We start from the raw sequence: 21,685 nt of genomic DNA, 5'->3' as shown, positions 1-21,685 counted from the left end.
GCTAAACACAGTAGGCCAAGAGTCTTCTGCATGTAGACTCTGTATTTAGGGGATTCTGTATTTAGGACTCTGTAGTTGGGTGATGCAGTCTGAGAGAGGGGTACGGAATGGGAGGATGACCTTGGGGAGTTCCAGTCAGGTTGCCAAAGACCGCAGTTGTGACAACAGCACTTCCTGCTGGACATCGGGTCTACTGTTCACCCATCCTATCCGAGAACCTATACTCTGCTGCTCAGAAGCAGGGATGGTGGCACCTCACATGGGGGGGGGAGGGGTTTGAGGATGCCACTCCGACAGTCACACTCCCTGACCCATGCTCCTCCCCAGCCCCGTGGACGCTGGGTTGGAGAAGCTGGAGTCCTCCGCACTGGCTTCCTTCTGAGCCCCTCCCTACACCCTCATGACGCAGGGAAAGCATGGCACAGAGAAAAGTGAGCCAGGACCAGAGGAAGTGGATGGGGGCGTGGCTGAGGAATAAAGCCCTGCCTAGACTGTGCCCCTCCCTCTCAGGCCCCCACTCCGCCCCTGCCCCTCGTGGTGAGGCGGTTAACCTCCCTCCCCCCCTCGCCTAGAATGCCCCAGTGAGGGCGCTGGGGGCGTGGTGAAGGGTGGAGCCCCAGCTTAGAATGCCCCAGTGAGGGGGCTGGGGGCGTGGTGAAGGGTGGAGTCCCTGCCTAAAATGCCCCAGTGAGGGGGCCTGGGAGAGTGGTCAGGGTGGCGCCTCTGTTTGGCAAGAACATAACCCGATCCCTCTTTATCATTAACAATTTATTGGGACAGGAGCCAATGTAGGCACACGTGGAGGTCAAAGGCCTCTCAGGACAACTCACTTGACTCACTTGTTTCTAGAATGGTGGCTTCTGTGGTCAAAGTTGTGTTTTCTGTGTTTTCTATGGTGGAAATTGTTTCTGTTTCTGTTGTCTGGCTTGTCAGCACACTTGAGGCTTTCTTCGTCACTTTAGCCTTTCTGAAGGCCAAGCACTTCTGCACTATGTACTGTAGCCAGCCACAGGCGCACACCCACCACAGGAAGCCAAAGAATACCCAGCCACAGAATTTCTTAAGGCGATGGCCCCTGCCAGTCCTCAGAAACTTAGGAATGGCATAGAACAGCCACATAGTAAAGAGCGACGTGACGACTAGGAAGATGACGCTGAGCACCGGTGGGAACTTGGCCACGGGTAAGGCCCCGTACACGTACACGCTGAACACGGTGTCCAGGTCACAGTAGCTGCAGGAGACAATGGGAACAGCCTGGCTGGTGGCAGATCTGGATCTCGGGTGGCCATGCCCAGCCTTTATGTACACAGATGGCTCTCTCTTGTTTGTGGGTGTTAAAGTGTATGTTTTGTTTGGTTGGTTCTTTCTTTCTTTCTTTCTTTGGTTTGGGGGTTTGGGCTGGGGAGATTAAAGACAAGTCCATCAGAGTTTGAAAGAAAAAATAATAATAATAACAGGCCTTCGGGTGCTGCCGAGAGGATGATGGTGTTGGGAGAAGGGCAAAGCTGTGGTGCTGAAGCTGGTGTGGTTGGTCGCATGGAGGGCAAACAGGCTCAGTGAGGGGAGAGAGTCTTTAGGAAAACAAGTCCAGAGTGTCAGGGAGACACACTTGGAGGGAAGGAAGGTGGAAGAGCCAGCAGAATGTCCGCCATATGTGGGCTACGCTACTGCTGTATGTGAGTTTTGACACAGGTCTCATGTAGCCCAGGCTGGCTTCAAACTAGCTGAGGATGGCCTTGAACTCTTATTTTTTATTTTTTTTTTAGATTCATTTATTTACTATTATGTATACAGTGCTCTATTTGCATGTACACCTGCAGGCCAGAAGAGGGCACCAGATCACATTATAGATGCTTGTAAGCCATCAAGCAGTTGCTGGAAATTGAACTCAGGACCTCTGGTCAGTTAGTGCTCTTAACCACTCAGTCATCTCTCCAGCCCTGACCTTAACTCTTGACCATCCTGTGTCTGCCCAGCTCCCCATTGTTGGGATGGCAGGCATAATAAAGCACCACACCAGGACCTCGAGGGCACCAAATCTGTGTGACCCCTCTCCTCAGGATGCCCCAGCCACAGTGTCCCCTCCACTCACCTGTAGTACGGATCCACCACTGAGAGAAGGAAGGTATAGATTCCATTTCTTTGGCCAAAAATAATCCTGTTGTTTGTCGGGCCGCCTAAGATCTGATACTCGACGTTAGGCCACAGCAGAGGATTGTCTTTATTGGCCTCGTGGCAGCTGGCATAGTTCTGAGGACAAGGACAGAGGCACCCTATTCCTGACGACCCCGGCCCTCAGCCTCTGTCCCTCGCACAACATGCCATCTCTTCCACTCAACCCCTAAGCAAACACTCGCGGGTAGGGTCTCCAGCCTCCTAACCGCTCAGCCTCCTCCCTTCCCACCTGTCCTTCCCTGGACGCCCGACAAGACACTCAATAGCTTTGCCAACCAGGTAAGTATGAGCTGCACGACTTGATTCAGAAAACGCCTTTGGGTGAGTCACTGTATCTTAGACAGCTCCGTAAAGCCTAGGCTCGTCTCAAACTCCTTTTTTTAGTGGATCCTTCAGCCTCTGGGGAAGAGGTAGAACCCCCACCCCCCAGCGCGCACGCACTGCTCCAATGGTGCTGGCGGGGGTGGGGGGCAGGGGGGAGGGCAGGGGCGCATACGTGCATGAGTGCCCCACTTTGCGCGAGGAACGTGAGCGGGACCCTACCTCTCTGTTCCATAGGAATGCTTCGTCTCCTTTCGCTTCAAAAGAAACTCCCGAGTGAAACAAGCTCCAGTTCTGAGGCTGTGACCGGCAGCGCGCTTTGGCGGCTGTCAGGGAGTAGGAGTATGTGACTATCCCGTTGATCTCAGTGATCACGTACTCGGCATTCATGATTTCTTCTAAAACCCCATTCTTCCACCTGAGGCACAAGATGAGGCTGCAGGGCCCGATCTCAGGACACCTAGGATGGTGCCAGGGCTATCCCGTTGGAAGGGTGGGGAAGGATGCCGAGTCAGGGGAGGATTGGAGAGGGAGGACAAGCCAGGCTCGATGAACAAGGGAGCCAAGGAGCGTGGAGTACAAAGAAGCTTGCTATGTTGTATGTTTGGGTTTTTTTGTTTTGTTTTGTTTTTCTATTTTGTTTTTTGTAGCCCAGGGTGGCCTTGAACTCCTGATCTTCCTGTCTCCACCTCCCTACTGCTGAGATGACAGATGTGAAGCACAGTGCTTTTTTTGTGGGGTGCTGAGAATGGGGTCTGGGGCTTCATGAAGCTGAGCAAGCACTCTGCCACTGAGGCCCAGCAAATAGAACCCACCATTCTAGCCCCTGACAGATTCCGGATGGTGTCCGTGGATAACCTTGCTATGTCTGGAGGCCCTGCATCCAAGGGTTGAACCAACCCGCACTTGCAAGAGTTGAGCCAACCCGGACTTCCAAGGGTTGAACCAATCTGGACTTCCAACGGTTGAGCCACTCATGGCATTCCAATACTGGATCCATCTTCCCATTTTAGGATTGACTTTTCCCAGGTAGCTGCGGATTGAAACAACCTGGACATGCAGAGACTGAACCGCCAAGCTTGAGGTGCAGGGCTAGACTACGTTGGAGGATGTGTAGACGCTGCTTGTCACCACTCGCTGAGCGAGGCCATATAAGGAGCACGGCACAGCATGCGTGTGGACATCATCACATTTTCAGGTACCTAGACTGGACTTCAAGGCTACGGAAAGCCTGGCAGTCCATACCTGTGGTCACAGTACTCGGGGAGGTGGAAGCATACATACACGGGAGCTCAACGTTAACTTTGGCTAGAGAGGGTTTGTGGCCAGCCTAAGTATACATGATGCTGCCTTCAAACTGGCAACTGACAAAAGCAGAATCATGTTCTGAGAAGAGCCCTTAGTGACGGCGGCCCTCGAAGCAACCAGATACTCAGAGGGTCAATGGAGTTTCCCTGACAGCGTCCAGCAATCGCAGAAAGTCTATTTCCAGAAACCTTTACTGTGCAGTCACACACACACTGCCCAAATTCCTATATGTTTAAGGGAAAGTCTGTGTGTGTTCAACCTCCACACATTTTTTCCTCAAGATTCTTTCTTTCTTTTTTTTGTTTTGTTTTTCGAGACAGGGTTTCTCTGTGTAGCCTTGGCTGTCCTGGACTCACTTTGTAGACCAGGCTGGCCTTGAACTCACAGCGATCTGCTTGCCTCTGCCTCCCGAGTGCTGGGATTAAAGGTGTGTGCCACCACGGCCAGCTAAGATTTTCTTTTTAAGACAGAGTCTTGCTGTGTAGCTCAGGCTAGCCTCAAACTTGCAATCCTTCTGCCTCAGCTTCCTGAGTTCTAGGACCACAGGTGTATACAACCATACCTGCCTCTGGGGGTCTTTAAGTCTCCATGTGGCTGTGCCTTCATTAGCATATCTGCCTGACAAACTCCTAGTCATCCTTCAAAACCTCATAACCACTCATGGAAATGTTGCAGTCCTACTGGTCTGGATAGCCATTCTGAGCTTAATGTTAGATGTAGGACTTCCTCCCTCTCCCCAGCAGGGCCTCCAGCTCTCTGCCTGACTCCATCTGGAGAGTGTCTTTAGACATAGATGCCCCTAACAACACTTGATATATGGCCCTTGACACAGCTCCCTGCTAGCTCTGCCCTCCCTGCACCTGTAGGATAATTAGGTACTGTGTTCCCATCCATATGATAGGAGCGTGCTGCCATATGCAAAACAAGCATCCTAAAAGTGCCTGGTTCCAACCAGTTATGAGCATCTATCCTAGAAGCCCTGCCCCCTCACTCCCCAAGCTATAAGGCCTTTGTTCTCCCTGAATAAAGCTGAACTAGCTCCTGGAGTGGTTCCTGCAGTGTCAGGCCTCCGTCGTGCTTACGGCCTTCCAGGCCTCTGTGTCTTGGCTTGTGTTCCTTGTGTCTCAGTGGGCTGGTGGCCAGCTGCCCCCCAGGGAAGAGGAGAAACACAGGTATTGCTCCAGGTGGGGACAGAGCTGGGAGAGAATTGAGTGAAAGGAACCCACAGACTGCGTAGAAGAAGGGATGTAATCCAGGTAGAGTGGCATACGACCTCCCAGTGCACAGCACAGCACACACAGAAAGGAAGAAAGCGAAGAAAGAAAGAAAGAAAGAAAGCCAGGCATGGTGGCGCACGCCTTTAATTCCAACACTCAAGAGGCAGAGGCAGGCGGATCTCTGTGAGTTTGAGGCCAGCCTGGTCTACATAGCGAGTCCAGGACAGCCAGGGCTACGCAGAGAAACCCTGTCTCAAAACAGCCCCCCCCCCCCAAAAAAAAAACCCAAAGAAAGAGAGAGAGAAGGAAAGAAATGCTAGCACTTGGAGCTCTGGGGCTGGAGTGTGGCGAGTTGAAGCTACGCAGTGGGTTAGAGGCTGGCATAATACAAACAAGGGAAAGCAGAGGGCCCTGTGTAGACCTGAGAAACACATAGGAACGGAAGCCCTTCTCACACTATGACCTGGGCTTGGGCCTCCTTAGCTTTAGGCTCAGTAACTGAGCCAGCTGTGGGGCTGACTCAGGCCAGCCAGAGTGGGTGTGGAAATCCAGTAGGGGGGGGAGGGAACAGGGGAGAGGAGGGCACGGCCGGGTGGGCGGGGCCTTACAGCTCTACCACGGGCTTCCACGGCTTGTCGTAGTAGACGAGGCGGGGGCAGCCCAGGCCCTTGTACTCGTAATACACCAGCAGGTCGCTTTGGGCCTCGGCGTCATGGCTGACTGGCCTGTACGCTTCCCTTTGAAGAGACAATGAGCACAGTGACGGGAGGCCAGCACTAGCAACCCCACTTTGCTTTGCAAATCACATGTCCTGGGGATTGAACTCAGATCCTGACAGCTGCTGAGCCCTCCCTGGCCCAGGACTGACAGTTTTGTTTTTCTTTTTAAAATTATTATTATTATTATTATTATTATTATTATTATTATTATTATTATTATTATTATTTTGGCTTTTTGAGACAAGGTCTCTCTGTGTAGCCTTGGCTGTCCTGGACTCGCTTTGTAGACCAGGCTGGCCCTAAATTCACATAAATCAGCCTGCCTCTGCCTCCCTAGTGCTGGGATTAAAGGTGTGTGCCATCACTGCCCGGCCAGGACTAACATTTTGTTTTGTTTTTCAAACAGGATCTTTCTGTGTAGCCCTGGCTCTCCTGGTCTCACTTTGCAGACCAGGCTGGCCTAAAACTTACAGGCATCCACTTGCCTCTGCCTCCAGAGTGTCAGGACTGACATTTTAAAGGTACTTTTTTCATGTGTTTCTGTACACAGGTGTGTGGGGGGGGGGGGGAAAGAGAGAGAGAGAGAGAGAGAGAGAGAGAGAGAGAGAGAGAGAGAGAGAGAGAGAGCGCACACGCTTGCCTCTGCCTGTGTGTATGAGTGTGCTTTGGTTTCCTTGTTACTGTTTGCTTGTTTGTTTGTTGACAGAGTCGTCTGGAGATACCTCTATGTAGCCCAAGTGAGCCTTCAATACACCATGTAACCCAGGCTGGCCTTGGACTCCTGCCTCTGCCTGGAACTATGGTGCATGCCACCACACTGGCTCTGCTGTTGTTATGAGACAGCCACACAAAGACCAGAGGTGACCCCTTCTACCTTCCTCCTCCCAGATGCATGTGTGCTAAGGAATTCTTGGACAGATTGATGTGATATGGGAGGGCCCAGCTCATTGTGGGTGGTGTCATCCCTGGGTTGGTAGTCCTGTGTCCATAAAAAAGCAGGATGAAGCCGGGCAGTGGTGGTGCACATCTTTAATCCCAGCACTTGAAAACCAAGGGCCCAGAAGTTTAAAAGCACTGTCTGCTCTTCCAAAGGTCCTGAGTTCAATTCCCAGCAACCACATGGTGGCTCACAACCATCTGTAATGAGATCTGATACTCTATTCTGGCATGCAGGCATACATGTGGGCAGAACACTGTATATACAATAAATAAATAAATAAATCTAAAAAAAAAAGATCAAAACCAAATAGCAAGAAGACTAACAGGAATGTTTGATTGTTTTGCTTGTTTGTTTTTGTTTTTTTGAGACAGGGTTTCTGTATGTAGTTTTGGCTGTCTTAGACTCACTTTGTAGACCAGGCTGGCCTTGAACTCAAGGGATCCACCTGCCTCTGCCTCCAGAGTGCTGGGATTAAAGACGTGCGCCACCACTCCTGGCAGATGTCTGATATTTGAAGGAAGATTCTGTGGTTCTGCTTAGTGGGCTTTGCTGGACTGGCTGGATCGCTGAGGTGAAATCTTCCAGGAAGTGTTTCCTGAGAGTCGGCACACAGAAGCTCTGTGGCAGAGGTGGCCAAGATTGTACCTCCTGCTGGCAGCTGGCCTTGGTAATGTGTAAGAATCACCCAGGTAAGCTGGGCATGGTGGCGCACACCTTTAATCCAGGCACTTGGGAGGCAGAGGCAGGCGGATCGCTGTGAGTTCGAGGCCAGCCTGGTCTACAAAGCAAGTCTAGGACAGCCAAGGCTACACAGACAAACCCTGTCTCGGAAAACTAAAAGAAAGAAAGAAAGAAAGAAAGAAAGAAAGAAAGAAAGAAAGAAAAGAAAAGAAAAGAAGGGCCACGCGGTGGTGGCGCATGCCTTTAATCCCAACATTTGGGAGACAGAGGCAGGCAGATCGCTGTGAGTTCGAGGCCAGCCTGGTTTACAAAATGAGTCCAGGACAGCCAAGGCTACACAGAGAGACCCTGTCTTGAAAAACTAAAAAACAAAACAAAACAAAACAAAAAACAAAAGAAAGGAAAAGAAGAGAAAGCCACAGGGAGGAAGGAGCCAGAAGCAGCACTCCTCCATGGCACTGCATCAGCCTCTGCCCCCAGGTCCTCCTCCCCAGCTTGCTTTTGGTCTTATCATAGCAACAACAATGACAAAAAAGCTAACTAAGGCAGCTTATGGCCTGTGGCTGAGGCTTGGGTTTGAGCCAAAGGACCACGTCAAACAGAGAAGTCTTGCGTAGGGCTCCCTGTGCCTATCACAAAGCAAGAGCTTCCTGCACACCTCTGCGTCCCACCAGTGCCTATGCCTGCCTGGTTCCTGTGGCCTAGGCACCAGACCGAAACCATTCGCCCTTGTTCCTGGTCCTCTCCCCAGTATGCGGAGGGCTGGGAGGTGGGTGGCATGCTACTTACTTCTCAATGACATAAGTGTAGTTTCTCTGCAGCTCTACTGGGTCCAGGAGTCCCATATCGCAGGCAGAGATTTTGCTGTAATGGGGAAAAGTGGGCAGACCTGACAAGAAACTGAACAGTGGTGGGGGCAGTGCCCAGTGGAGGGGAGATGCCCTTGTCCCAGGCCAGCAGCAAGGCTAGGGGAGGGGGGCTGAGCCGCCCTGCCCTGGCTGTGGAGGGAGGGTGCCTGCCACGGTGCTAGGGAGGCCCCAAATCCTTGTTTGTAAATTTAAAATTTGAGGCTGTAAAGACCGCGGTGGGCCTCACAACCATTTGTAATGCCAGCTCCAGGGATGTGAACTAGCACACCCACACTCACATACACACTCACACACAGTCACCTACTTTCATACACTCACATGCTAACACACACACAGTCACACACATTCACACACTCACATAGTAAAAACAGTCTTTAACACAAGAGAGAGCAAATCTTCTTAGGAAGGTCAAGGCATTGCTGTATAAACAATGCACACCATGGCTGTAATCGCAATCCTAGGACCCAGGGCACTGCCACTCCCCGCCATGGCTGACCAATCACCTCCTGGCCCAGAAGGGGCTGCTTCCAGGGATTTGGGGTTCTCAGTGTTTTGATTTATTATAGAACTGCTAACCACCTATAAAAGCCTAGCAAGCGCAAGGCCCTGGGTTCGGTCCTCAGCTCTGGGGTGGGAGGGGAAAGCAGATGGGCAAATGTCACCTCACTCCAGTCCTGTGGCCAGCCCCCACCTTGCCTCCTTTTGCCCCAAGACTGTCATACTCACTTCTGAACGATGATCTTCTTAGTCAGGTCACAGCCAACTGAGACGAGCGTGGACTGCAGGGAACACAAGCAGAAAGGTGGCCATTCGCTCCACGAAGAGCCGCTCACTGTCAGCCCCGCAGCTGTGGAGTGCTATCTGGAGTGCGGCACTTCTCAGGGTCAGCGTCTCAGCTTCCCAAATTGAAGTTTTTGTCCCCAGGAAACACCTAACTCTTCACCCCCTTTCCCTCAAAAGTACACAGCCACATACAGTTTAATTGTGTGTAAACACTATTCTTAAACTGGGCATGGTGGCGCACACCTTTAATCCCAGCATTCAGGGAGCAGAGGCAGGTGGATCTCTGTGAGTTGGAGGCCAGCCTGGTTTACAGAGTGAGTCCATGACAGTGAGTGGTCTGTTACACAGACAAACCCTGTCTCAAAAAAACAAAAGACAAAAACAAAACAAAACAAAACAAAAAACAACAACAAAAACAGTATTCCTTTCCCTGGCTGAGTAATATTCCATTGAATAGACGGGCCACATTCTCTTTATCCATTTGTCAAAGCTTTCCTATCTGTTTGTCCATTCACTTGCGAATGATGCATGCTCAAGTTTTTGCATGTATATGTGTTGTTTTCAAGTTTCCAGAAGCATCTAGAGCAGTGGTTCTCAACCCGTGGGTCTTGACCCCTTTGGCAAACTTCTATCTCCAAAAATACTTAGATTATGATTTATAGTCATAGCAAAATTACAGTCTATGAAGTAGAAACAAAAAAAAAATTTTTTTTTTTTTCAAGACATGGTTTCTCTAGGTAACCCTGGCTGGCCTGAAACTCAATCTGTAGACCAGGCTGGCTTCAACCTCAGAGATCTGCCTGCCTCTACTTCCAGAGTGCTGGGCTTGAAGGCATGAGCCACCACTGCCTGGCAATGAAAGTAATCGTATGGCCAGGTGTGGTGGCGCACACTTTTAATCCCAGCACTCGGGGGAGGCAGAGGCAGGTGAATCACTGTGAGTTTGAGGCCAGCCTGGTCTCCATAGTGAGTCCAGGACAGCCAGGGCTACACAGAGAGACCCTGTCTCAAAAAACCAAAAAAGAAAAAGAAAAGAATCTCATGGCTAAGGGCTACTACAGCAGCATGAGGGACTGTATGGAAAGGTGACAGCATAATGAAGGTTCTAGAAGCATTAGTTCCTCAAATTGGCCAGAGACGATTCTAGAGATGACCAGTAAGAAGCAGCATGTCCTTGGAGGATTCTGAAGGATGACAGGGCCAACAATGACTCTAGCAGCCAGACACTATCACTGTCAGTTTGTTTCCAAACCAGAGTCTATCCAAGGTGGTGTAACCTGCTTCCCTGACTCAGTACATGACTGAACATCAGGCAGCAAAGGGCTGCACATACCAGGGGCTTCAGGTCCACACATGCAAGTGTTTTGTCAGCTATGTCCACGTTTATGGAGGAGATGGCAGGGCGCTTGATGCTGCAATGCAATAAGGGGAATAAAGCTTGCATTGTGGGGACCACTAGTGCACTCTTCAAATCTTTCACTTACCCACCTCCCCATTCATCTTCCTATTTATCCATCCATCCATCCCTCCATCCACCTACCCACCCATCCATCCATCCACTCATCCATCTACCTACCCACCCATCCATCCATCCACCCACCTACCTATCCATCCACCCACCCACCCATCCACCCATCCATCCACCTACCCATCCATCCACCCACCCATCCACCCACCCATCCATCCACCCACCCATCCATCCACCCACCCATCCACCCATCCATCCACCCACCCATCCATCCATCCATCCATCCACCCATCCATCCACCCGCCCATCCATCCATCCATCCATCCACCCATCCATCCACCCGCCCATCCACCCATCCATCCACCCATCCATCCACCCACCCATCCATCCACCCATCCATCCACCCACCCATCCATCCACCCATCCATCCACCCATCCATCCACCCACCCACCCATCCATCCACTCATCTACCCATTCATACCCCATTCCGTCCAACCCTCTATCATCTATCCTGGGTCTATCCACCAGCCATCGTGTCTGCCATGGCTACTCTTGGTTGTCAACCTGACACAGCCAGGAAGAGGGAGCCCCGATTGAGAATTTGTCCCTATCAGATTGGCCTGCATATGGCATTTTCTTGACTAGTGACTGATGTGGGAGGGGCCCAGCCTACAGTAGGTGGTGCCACCCGGGGTGGGTGGTCCTGGGTTGTATAAGGAGGCAGAGCCAGCCATGATGCATGTCTTTGTTTGAATCACAGCACTCGGGAAGGCAGAGGCAGGTGGATTTCTGTGAACTTGAGGCCAGCTTGGTCTACAGAGAGTTCCAGGACAGCCAGGGCTATACAAAGTAACCCTGTCTCACAAAACAAAACAAAACAAAACATGAGAATGAGCAAGCCATGAGGAGCAGCCAACAAGTAGCATCCCTCCACAGCCTCTGCATCAGTCTGTCTTCAGTTCCTGCCTTGGCTTCCCTTGAGGATGGATTGTGACTGGCATGTGTTAGCCAAATAAGCCCTTCCCTCTCCAAGTTCCTTTTGGTCATGGTGTTTATCAAGCATGAGAAAACTGACAAGGGAAGATACGACACACTCAGAAACCATACACACAGGCGGAAACACACATGCACACAAAAACACACTTACATGCATGCACACACACAGGCACACATAACTGTACACACACACCCATGCATGCATGTACAAACACAAACACAACACAGGCACACACACAACGATACACACACATGCACACACATACACACATGAATGCACTTACATGCATGCACATAAACACACACAGGCACACACAACTGTACACACACATATACATGCACACTTATGCACACACACACTTACAAAATGCAAATATCTTGGGGATTTTTGGCAAAGAGGAAGTCAGACTAGTTTAGAGGATTAGAATGGATGTTAGCTGCTCTGTATTGTGCTTTATAACTTGTTAAATAGACAGCATAGTCAGGTCTAAATTATTTGGGTTCTAGCTGGGTTAAGATTTATAAAAGTGACTCTAACAGGCTTGGGCCCTGAGACTACATCAGATACCTGGTGGTGAAGTTGAGATCTGCAACGCCCAAGTGGTGCTGTTGTTGGAGATCAATTTCCTGTTGAATGGCAGCAGGGGCAGAGACAGGGACAGACAGAGGCAGGGTAGACAGACAGATACACAGAGAGACACCCAGTTGCGGCAGGGTTCCACACAGATGTCACCCCAAATGGGATTGGCTGGTACGAGAGAGGTGACTGACTGGTAGACATGGTGAGACCTTGTCCATCCGCTGTCCAGCCCTATGTCCTCATTCTGTGTCATAAGTGACACCAGTCCTGGGTGTCCCACACGAGCTGCATTGCCACATGTCTCCCCTTGCCTGCTCAGGTGCTATCATGTGGCTGGCCATGTGCTCCCAGGTACCACAGGCAAGCCCAAGTTGCTGTTGTGACAGGTACAAGGGGACAACTGGGCACCATCTGGTCCCCTGATGGGACCCAGCCCTCTACCTAGGTTTTCCCAGATAACTCGGCTCTCAGCCTTCCTGTGCCACAGCCTTTCCTGTGTGACAGGGCATATGTGGGTGGTGGCTGCCTATCTTGCTCAGGGCAAAGGGAGGTTGATCCTTTCACCCCACACAGAGATGCTGGCATGGAGGGTCGAGCATGGTGGTTCATCCTCATCATCTAAGCCCTTGAGAGGTCAGGGCAGGTTGATACACTACAAGGCTGCCCTGGCCTATAGAGGAACACTACATTTCACTAACACAAGACAAAACAAAGGAAAACAAAAAACAAAAACAAAAACAACCAGCATCTGGGGTGTTGTTGGGTTTTGGTCAAGGCCTCAACACAGACACACACACACACACACACACACATACCAGTTTGTACTTGTAGTTGCCGTCGAACGTGTTGCCAAACTCAGAGATGCTTGCCTCGAACCCCAGGGCATGGGGGTTGCTGATCATCACCTGAGACATAACACACAGACAGCTGTTCCCCAGGTGGCAGGAATCCAGGGGACCCCTGTCCACCCTCAGCAAACATAAGCTGGTGCTGCACACCAGCTCCTGGGTGCAGCACACTCACCTGGAAAGTCTGCCTTCTAGCTATGGACTCAGAGCCTGAGGCCACAGCAGGATGGCAGGGAAAGGGGGACAGTGGGGGTTTGTTGGAAGAGCCCTGACTGGGAGGAGGAGGAGCTTGTGGAAGAAGAGATGGAGGAGGAGGATACAGGAGGAAAGGAATAGGAGGAATGTGAGGAGGTGGGCAGAGGGAGAAGAGAAGACATTTGGAGGAACCACAACTTTCGGGGCTGTCGGCTGGCAACACTGTGGAGTGTGAGGCCTGTGGGACAGACTGAGTGTGCGGGCTCTGTCCACACTTACCAGTGGGATAGGGAACTTGCCAGGCCGGGGTATCAGGAGGGCAGACAGCTTCAGCTGGCTGTTCATGTCTAATGTGAACATTTGATCTACCATGGTGCTTTCCAGAACCTCCACCTGGGGAGAAGGCGGGCTGAAGGGGAAAACTGATCTCCAGTCGCATCTCCCCTTGTCCGTCCCCAGAGACAGTGATATAAGTAAGCATCTCCATTACACTTTTTCGTTCTTCCAGAATGTTTTTTGCTTGGTTCTTGCAATGCTGGGGACTGAACCCCCTTGCCACGCCCCTAGTCCTTCACTGAGGGATTCTCGGCTGGGGCTCCACTCCTGAGCCACACCCCCAGCCACTCACAGGGGAGTCTAGAAAGGGGCTCTACCTATGACCACGCCCCCAGCCCCTCACTGGGGGATTCTAGGCGGGGCTCCACCCCTAAGCCACACCCACAGCCCCACAGTCACTTTTTCTTTTAACACAAGGTCTTGTTGAGTTGCACAGGCGTGGGTGGAATTTGAAATCCTTTTACCACAGCCCCCAAGGAACTAGAATGTCAGACCTCTGCCACCATGTCTGACTCAAGTTAATTTTTCTCCCTCAGTTTCTCTCCTAATTATAGAAGCGAAGACCAGCTCAGGGAGTGGTTTACGGAAAGGCTAGTCTCCTCCGGGACCCAGAAACAAATAACCACAGAGGTCATTGAGCATTGACTTAGATCGTGGAAATCACCTACATTACACGGGTCAATGTCCAGGTCAGGCGTCATGAGAATGGCCTGCAGATTCACAGTACACTTGAGAAAGTCATATGCTGGGGACTCCGGGTCAATAACCGGGGTGAGAACCTCCAGGATGCCGGTGTCCTTAAAAAAGATGGTGGCGCCGTCAGACCACAGAGCCTGATCCATCAGCTGTTGGGAAAGCAAGTTCTGAGGTGAAATCCTCTGTTCCTTCTTTTCTTTTTGTTTCGTTTGTTTGGAGGGGGGGGTGTCTTACTCTGTAGCCCAGGCTGGCCTCAAAACCATAGCAATCCAGGCCGGGCTAGACGGCACACACCTTTAATCCCAGCACTCAGGAGACAGAGGCAGGTGGATCTCTGTGAGTTCAAGGCCAGCCTGGTCTACAAAGAGTCCAGGACAGCCAGAGCTATACAGAGAAACCCTGCCTAAAAAAAAAAACCCAAAACAAAAGCAAGAACAAGCAAGCAAGCAAACAAACACAGGGATTTTCCTCTCAACCCTCCTGAGAGCTGGGAATCAAGTGTAGTCCCAGCATAGCATGCCAAGCCCACCATTTTGAAAACAATTTTTTCACACAGCTCTGGCTGTCCTATGCTGGGATTAAAGGCATGCGCCACCACCGCCCAGCTGAAAAGAAAATTTTTATTAATGTAATTACTATGTGGGTGCACACGTGGTCAAGGCCAGAGGACGACATGATGGGAAACAATTCTCTACTTCCATTACGTAGGCCCCGGGGATCAAACTCAGATCGTCAGGCTTGATGGTAGAGAGGGTTGTGACCCCTGAACCTGCCAGTCAAGCCTGCTTGCTGCGTGTGTGTGTGCGCAAGTGTGTGTGTGTGTGTGTGTGTGTGTGTGTGTGTGTGTAATGCTGCTTGGTTTGCATGCAGCTTGGCCACACCAAGCATGCACTCTTTCTGGAGCGACAATGCAGCTGCTTCATATGTGTATCTCATTGTTTTTCTTTGCTCTGCTTTGGGGTTCTGGGGGTTTGAACTTGGGGTCTGGTCATGACTAAATGGCTTTAAGGATAACCCTACAGGGTGGGTCTCACTGACTGGAGTGGTTACCTAGCACACATAAAGCCCTGCATTCATCTGCAGAAAACCCCCAAAATTGGGCATGGGGGTGCCTGCCTGCCTGCCTGCCATCCCAGCAAGAAGGAGATGGCAGCAGGAGGATCATGACTTCTCGGGCCTCCTTGGCTGTCTATGGAGTTTACATCCAGCCTTAGCCACATGAGGCCTTGCCTCAAAACAAAAAGACATTTCACTAGCGAGATGCCCAGGCTTAAGAGGGAAGGTTCACAACGCAGCTGTCGGCCAAACACTTGGACACACTTTAATCATATCGGTTCCCAGGTAATTCTGACTCCCGTAGTATAGGTGATTTTCCCGAGTCAGCAGAGCCAGCTCGAAAGTATCTGGGAGAGAGAAAACCAAAAACAGAGGTGATGTGAGGTGCAGGGGCCAATGAGAGGGCTCAGCACATACAGGTGCTTGCTGCCAAGCCTCAAGACCTAAATTCCATTCCCAGGACCCAATTTCCATAAGTTGTCCTTTGACACCCCGCCCCCAAACACTCACCCAGGCACACATGCAAACATCCTCACACCCACAGCTTCAAGAAATAAGCAAACGGCCAGACGTGGTGATGCACGCCTTTAATCCCAGCACTTGGGAGGCAAAGGCAGGTGGATCACTGTGAGTTCGAGGCCAGCCTGGTCTACAATGTGAGTCCAGGACAGCCAAGGCTACACAGAGAGACCCTGTCTTGAAAAACCAAAAAAAAAAAAAAAATAATAATAATAATAAATAAAAAAGAAAAAGAAAGAAAGAAATAAGCAAACGTGGGGGGCTGGAGAGACGGCTCAGAGGTTAAGAGCACTGTGTGCTCTTCCAGAGGTCATGAGTTCAATTCCCAGCAACCACATGGTGGCTCACAGCCATCTATAATGAGATCTGGTGCCCTCTTCTGGTATGCAGGCATACATATGGACAGAAGTGTATATGTAATAAATAAAAGAAAGGAAGAAAGAAAGAAAGAAAGAAAGAAGCAGATGTGAGAAATCACAGGTGGCGTTGGGGGTGTTTGGAAGGAAGGCTAAAGGGGCTCAGCCAGTCACAGGTGGGAGGCGGGGCTGGAGGAATCACAGGAAGGCTGAGGGAGGCAGAGACGCTCTGAGAAAGGCTGGCAACACACCCCAGGCCACACTGTGGATAGTGATGTTGGTTGTAGAGAGATCTTGCGTCACCAGGGTCTTCTTCTCCAGCAGGCGCACAGTGTCTATGATCTGGCCTAGGAGGGGACAGGTAGACTGTGATGACCCATAACTGTATCCTACAGAAATGCAGTCACACAGCTGGGGGGTAGGGCTCCCTGCATTGCCCTGCCCTGCCCCTGCCCCTGCTCTTCCCCTCTGGATTCACTTGGTTCTTACAGCTAGCCACTGCTTTGCTATTCAAAAGACCAAGAAGAGCTGGGCAACGGTGGCACACGCCTTTGATCCCAGCACTGGGGAGGCAGAGGCAGGTGGATCGCTGTGAGTTCGAGGCCAGCCTGGTCTACAAAGTGAGGCCAACCTGGTCTACAAAGTGAGTCCAGGATGGCCAAGGCTACACAGAGAAACCCTGTCTCGAAAAACCAAAAAAAAAAAAAAACAAAAACCCAAACCCAAAATCAAAACAAAAAACCAAGAAGAGAAACTTAGTGTGGTCAAGGATGGAACCCCCGCCTAGAATCCCAGGCCCAATGTGGGCCTGACTTCAGACCTTTAGCACCTATAGCAAAGCCTAGGCCTAATTGTAGTCTCACAATAAGGAGGCATAAACAGGAGGATCCCTGGGTCTTGCTGACCAACCAGCAAGTCCCAAGTTGGTTGAAATAAATTTTTTTTCAAATGTGGAAAAAAAAAAAAATAATCGAGCAATTGCTGAATGCCTCTGGCCTTTGACACGCACATGAACACACACAAAGATCTGGGGTCCCCAGTCCCAGTCCATCCCCACTGGAGGAGGCCTGGACAGGATGTGGCTCACCTGCACTGGAGGACACCAACAGGCCGCTCTGACTCCAGAGGATCAGAAACCCCCTGTGGTCTGGTTTGATGATGACGTCAAGGGGTTCATTGTACTTAAAGTCTACCCCTGTACTCTGGTTCAGGGGGTACTCCGTGTAATAAAACATAGCCTGAGATAAGAGAGGCAACTGAGTTACTGTAGCCTGAATCCACTGCGACAGCCGTATCCTGTCCCAGCTAGTGTTCTTCCAATATCCTGAAGTGTTGAGGCAGGCTCTCTCTATTCAGGGAGGTGACCATCAGGACTAGGGGAGCTCCGAGGACAGTATGGGAAGAGGTCAGGGACATCATGCAACCCCAGGCCCTCCTGGAGTGCCCCAGAGTGCATGTCCTATGGGGAGACCCTCCTCAGTGTCTGGCTAAGGAGGAAGCAATGAAGAGTGGGTTGTTTGTTTGTCTGTTTGTTTTAAAGGTCTTTTAAAAATTACTGGTACATGTGTGTGGGTATGTGCATGTAGGTGCAGGTGCCCTCAGAGGCCAGAGGCTCCTTGCTCTTCTGCGTCTGGAGGTATAGGTGGTGGTGAGCCCCGCAATACAGATGCTGAAAACTGAATCCTGGTCCTCTTCAGGCTGGGGATCAATGTTAACTGCTGAGCCACCTCTCCAACTTCTGATGGTCAGTGTTTACATCACTGACTCAATCTAGAGTCACCTAGGGGACAAGCCTCCGGGTACCCCTGGCAGGGATTATCTGGCCTCAGGGCATGCATGTGGGGGAGTGTGTTGACTAGGTTAGCAGAGGTGGGAAGACCCAGCTACTGTGGGCAGCGCCATTCCCTGTGCAGGTAGCCCCAGGCATAGGCAAGCTGAGCCAGCGACCGCATTCCTGCACAGCATGGCTTCTGAGTCAAGTTTCTGCCCTGCCCTGACTTTTCTCAGTGACAGACTGGTGACCTGGAAGTGGAAGCCAGATAAATCCTTTCATCCTCAAAGCGGCTTTTAGTCAAAGAGTTTATCACAGCTATAGAAGGAAACTGGAAAGAAACAAACTTCTTCCCTGCCCATAGCTAGCTTGTACTTTGAATGCAGGCAGCAATGCAGCCGAGGACCAGGGTGGGGGATGGGGAGTACAGACTCTCTTGGGGTCTGTCAGGAGACATTTGTAGTTGCTGGCATGGAGGGTCAGCAGGGATGCCCGAGGCACCCAAGAAAGAGGCTGAGAGACCGTGAAGCAGGCCGGTTTTGGGAACACGATCCTGCCTCACAGTATGTCCTGGGTACCATTCACTGCACAGGGCCTGGTTCTGGACAAGGAGGCTGACATCACTTTCTTCACAAGGAGAAGATTAGTTAGTTGTGATTATGGACCTCTTTTTTTAATTTTAATTTTATTAATTAATTCAGAGTACATCTCAATTGTTATCCCATCACTTATATCCTCCCACTCCTCCCTCCCTCCCGCTTTCACCCTATTCCCCTCCCCTAGGTCTAAGACCGAGGGGGACCTCCTCCCCTACTATATGGTCATAGGCTATCAAGTCTCATCTTGGTGGCTTGCTTAATTTCTTTGAGTGTCATCAGGCCTCGCCACCAAGGGGAGATGGTCAAATTTGGGGCACCAGAGTTCATGTCAGAGTCAGTCCCTGCTCTCCATATAACTGTGGAGAATGTCCTGTCCATTGGGTAGATCAGAGGTGACAGAATGGATGAGGTCATACTGCAGGGATGATGTATTTTAATTTACACGCACACTTTTTGTTTTGTTTTTGTTTTTCAAGACAGGGTTTCTCTATGTTGCCATGGCTGTCCTAGACTCACTTTGTAGACCAGGCTGGCCTCGAACTCACAGAGATCGGCCTGCCTCTGCCTCCCAAGAGCTGAGATTAAAGGTGTGCACCACTATGCCCAGCTTACACACACACTTTTATGTTTGTGTGAATATCTGTCACGTGTATGTGTGTGTGTATCCAAAGGGACTAGAAGACAGCATTAGGTCCCATGGAGCAGGAGTTACAGACAGTTGTGATTCGAGGAATGTAGGTGCTGGGAAGTGAACCCCAGTTCTCTGCAATAGCAGAAGAGCTCTGAAGTGTTGGGCCACTTCTCCACACCCTGCCACTGCTGTTTGCTGGTTTGCTTTGGTGTTTTTTTGTTTGTTCATTTTTTGTGTCTTTGTTTTTTTGTATTTTGAGACAGGGTTTCTCTGTGTAGCCTTGGCTATCCTGGACTCACTGTGTAGACCAGGCTGGCCTCCAATTCACAGAGATCTGCCCGTCTTTGCCTCCCAAATGCTGGGATTAAAGGTGTGCGCCTCCGTGCCCGGCTGTTTTTGTTTTTTTGAGACAGGGTCTTACTATGTAATCAACCTGGCTTGAACTCACAGACCTGACTGTCTCTGGCTCTCGAGCGCCAGGATTAAAGGCGTGTGCCACCATTATGCCTGGTCACCTGCTGTGTTCTTTTTCACTAGCATGGATGTCATCACATAGCCCAGAATGATGGCCAGAGGGCCGCTGGGCATGCTCCTGCCGCCACAGCCAATGCCTCGGCATTCCCAGTGCGCTCTGCCACACTCAGCTTTTTATGTGGGTTCTGGCAGATGGAACTCGGGTACTCATACTTGCATATTAAGAATGTTGCTAGGGCTGGAGAGATGGCTCAGCGGGTAAGAGCACTGACTATTCTTCTGGAAGTCATGAGTTCAGTTCCCAGCAACCACATGGTGGCTCACAACCATGTATAATGTGATCTGATGCCCTCCTCTGGCCTGCAGATGTACATGGAGGCAAAGCTCTGTATACATAATAGTAAATAAATAAATCTAGCCGGGCGTGGTGACGCATGCCTCTAATCCCAGCACTTGGGAGGCAGAGGCCAGCCTGATCTATAAAGTGAGTCTAGGACAGCCAATGCTACACAGAGAGACAGACTCTGTCTTGAAAATCCCAAAAATAAATAAATAAATAAATCTAAAAAGAAAGAAAGAAAAAAAAAAAGCCGGGCGTTGTGGTGCACGCCGTTATTCCCAGCACTCGGGAGGCAGAGGCAGGCGGACCGCTGTGAGTTCGAGGCCAGCCTGGTCTACAAAGTGAGTCCAGGATGGCCAAGGCTACACAGAGAAACCCTGTCTTGGAAAAAAAAAAAAAGAATTTTGCTGACTGTGCCCAAGGATACAGTTTAAAAACACTATTGTGTAGTGAGACTTTGGAGTTTTGGTTTCTTTAAAAAACAGAGACTGGGTGTGGTGGCACACACCTTTAATCCCAGCACTGAGGGAGTCAGAGGCAGATGGATCTCTATGAGTTTGAGGACAGCCTGGTCTACAAAGCAAGTTCCAGGACAGCCAGGGCTACACAGAGAAACCCTGTCTTGAAACAAAACAAAACAAGCCTCCCCCACACAGAAATATAAGAATATGTTTCTATTTTAATTTTAGGGGTGGGATATGGGGCTGCTTTGCCTCATGCTCCGGCTGAGATGTAGTTTTTCCAGCTACAGATACTTTCTTGGGGTGTGTGATGTTTGGGATTCTGGGGACTTTTCAGAGGGTGTATAAATGCTAGAGCCCTGAGAGATGTTGGATTGTTGGTTGCTGATGTTTGCAGTTTGTTAAGTAGTCATACACAAAGAAGAAAGAAGAGGAAGAGGAGGAAGAGGAAGGAAGAAGAAGATGAAGAAAGAAGAGGAAGAGGAAGACGAGGAAGAAGGAAGAGGAAGAGGAGGAAGAGGAAGAAGAAGAAGAGCCGGGCGGTGGTGGCGCACACCTTTAATCCCAGCACTTGGGAGGCAGAGGCAGGTGGATCACTGTGAGTTGGAGGCCAGCCTGGTCTACAAAGCAAGTCCAGGACAGTCAAGGCTACACAGAGAAACCCTGTCTTGAAGAAAAAAAAAAAAAGAGGAAGAGGAGGAAGAAGAAATAATTAGTAGATATCCCAATGAAGTCCAAGCTTGCCCCAAGGAGCTCCATGTGCCCTAATCAGCAAGAAGTAGTCTAACACCATGTCACCCACATTCCGACCCTTTACTTTATTCAGAGATCTCTTTTCTTTCCATTTTATCCTTCTCTCTCTTATCTAGTGCTAGTTACTGAAAGGGCAGAGGAAAAAGGGGTAAAGGGTGGAAGAAAGAAGAATCCACTTGCCAGTTACAAGTGGTACACAGTGTGGCACTAGGCAGAGTGGGAAATTTGATTTCAAGTGCCTTAGAAAAAAGGGCCAGGGATGAAGGCTGGAGAGCCGGCTCAGAGGTTAAGAGCACTGGTTGCTCTTCCACGTCTTGAGTTCAGTTCCCAGAAGCCACATGGTGGCTCACAACCATCTATAATGAGACCTGATGCCCTCTTCTGGCAAGCAGAATACTATATAAGTAGTAAATAAATAAATAAATCTTTTTTAAAAAGGGGGTGGGGAATCAGGGGATAAAGGAAGAGATATTTTGTTTCAAGAACCTAGCAAAAATTTATTGTGGCTACCATTGTTGGCATGTCCCCCACTTTGCTCTCAAAGGGGAGTTTCTGGTTTTTATTTTGTTTTTCTTCCTATATTCTGTTTCAA

At 50.3% G+C, this 21,685-nt stretch overlaps 1 protein-coding gene across 1 annotated transcript in view; it reads right to left on the bottom strand.

The window, feature by feature from the left end:
- Window positions 1–906: 906 nt before the first annotated feature.
- The window catches only part of Catsperd (cation channel sperm associated auxiliary subunit delta), a gene marked incomplete at its 3' end in the record, with an annotated part of 46,701 nt that continues 25,922 nt past the window's right edge, over window positions 907–21,685 (bottom strand). The window contains exons 9-22 of the mRNA XM_051172742.1: window positions 17,152–17,302; window positions 16,316–16,411; window positions 15,454–15,536; window positions 14,106–14,282; window positions 13,381–13,494; window positions 12,874–12,963; window positions 12,047–12,105; window positions 10,347–10,425; window positions 8,957–9,009; window positions 8,151–8,225; window positions 5,630–5,758; window positions 2,719–2,914; window positions 2,093–2,250; window positions 907–1,231 (exon numbers count right to left, since the gene is read on the bottom strand). Of these exons, the coding sequence (XP_051028699.1) occupies window positions 907–1,231; window positions 2,093–2,250; window positions 2,719–2,914; window positions 5,630–5,758; window positions 8,151–8,225; window positions 8,957–9,009; window positions 10,347–10,425; window positions 12,047–12,105; window positions 12,874–12,963; window positions 13,381–13,494; window positions 14,106–14,282; window positions 15,454–15,536; window positions 16,316–16,411; window positions 17,152–17,302 (1,785 nt within the window). The remainder of the gene's footprint in view (window positions 1,232–2,092; window positions 2,251–2,718; window positions 2,915–5,629; window positions 5,759–8,150; window positions 8,226–8,956; window positions 9,010–10,346; window positions 10,426–12,046; window positions 12,106–12,873; window positions 12,964–13,380; window positions 13,495–14,105; window positions 14,283–15,453; window positions 15,537–16,315; window positions 16,412–17,151; window positions 17,303–21,685) is intronic.

This window comes from Acomys russatus, chromosome 31 (assembly GCF_903995435.1).
Source record: "Acomys russatus chromosome 31, mAcoRus1.1, whole genome shotgun sequence".
Lineage (NCBI taxonomy): Eukaryota > Metazoa > Chordata > Mammalia > Rodentia > Muridae > Acomys > Acomys russatus.
Note: the sequence above shows the minus strand (reverse complement) of the source record. Positions and strands in the feature narration are given on the sequence as shown.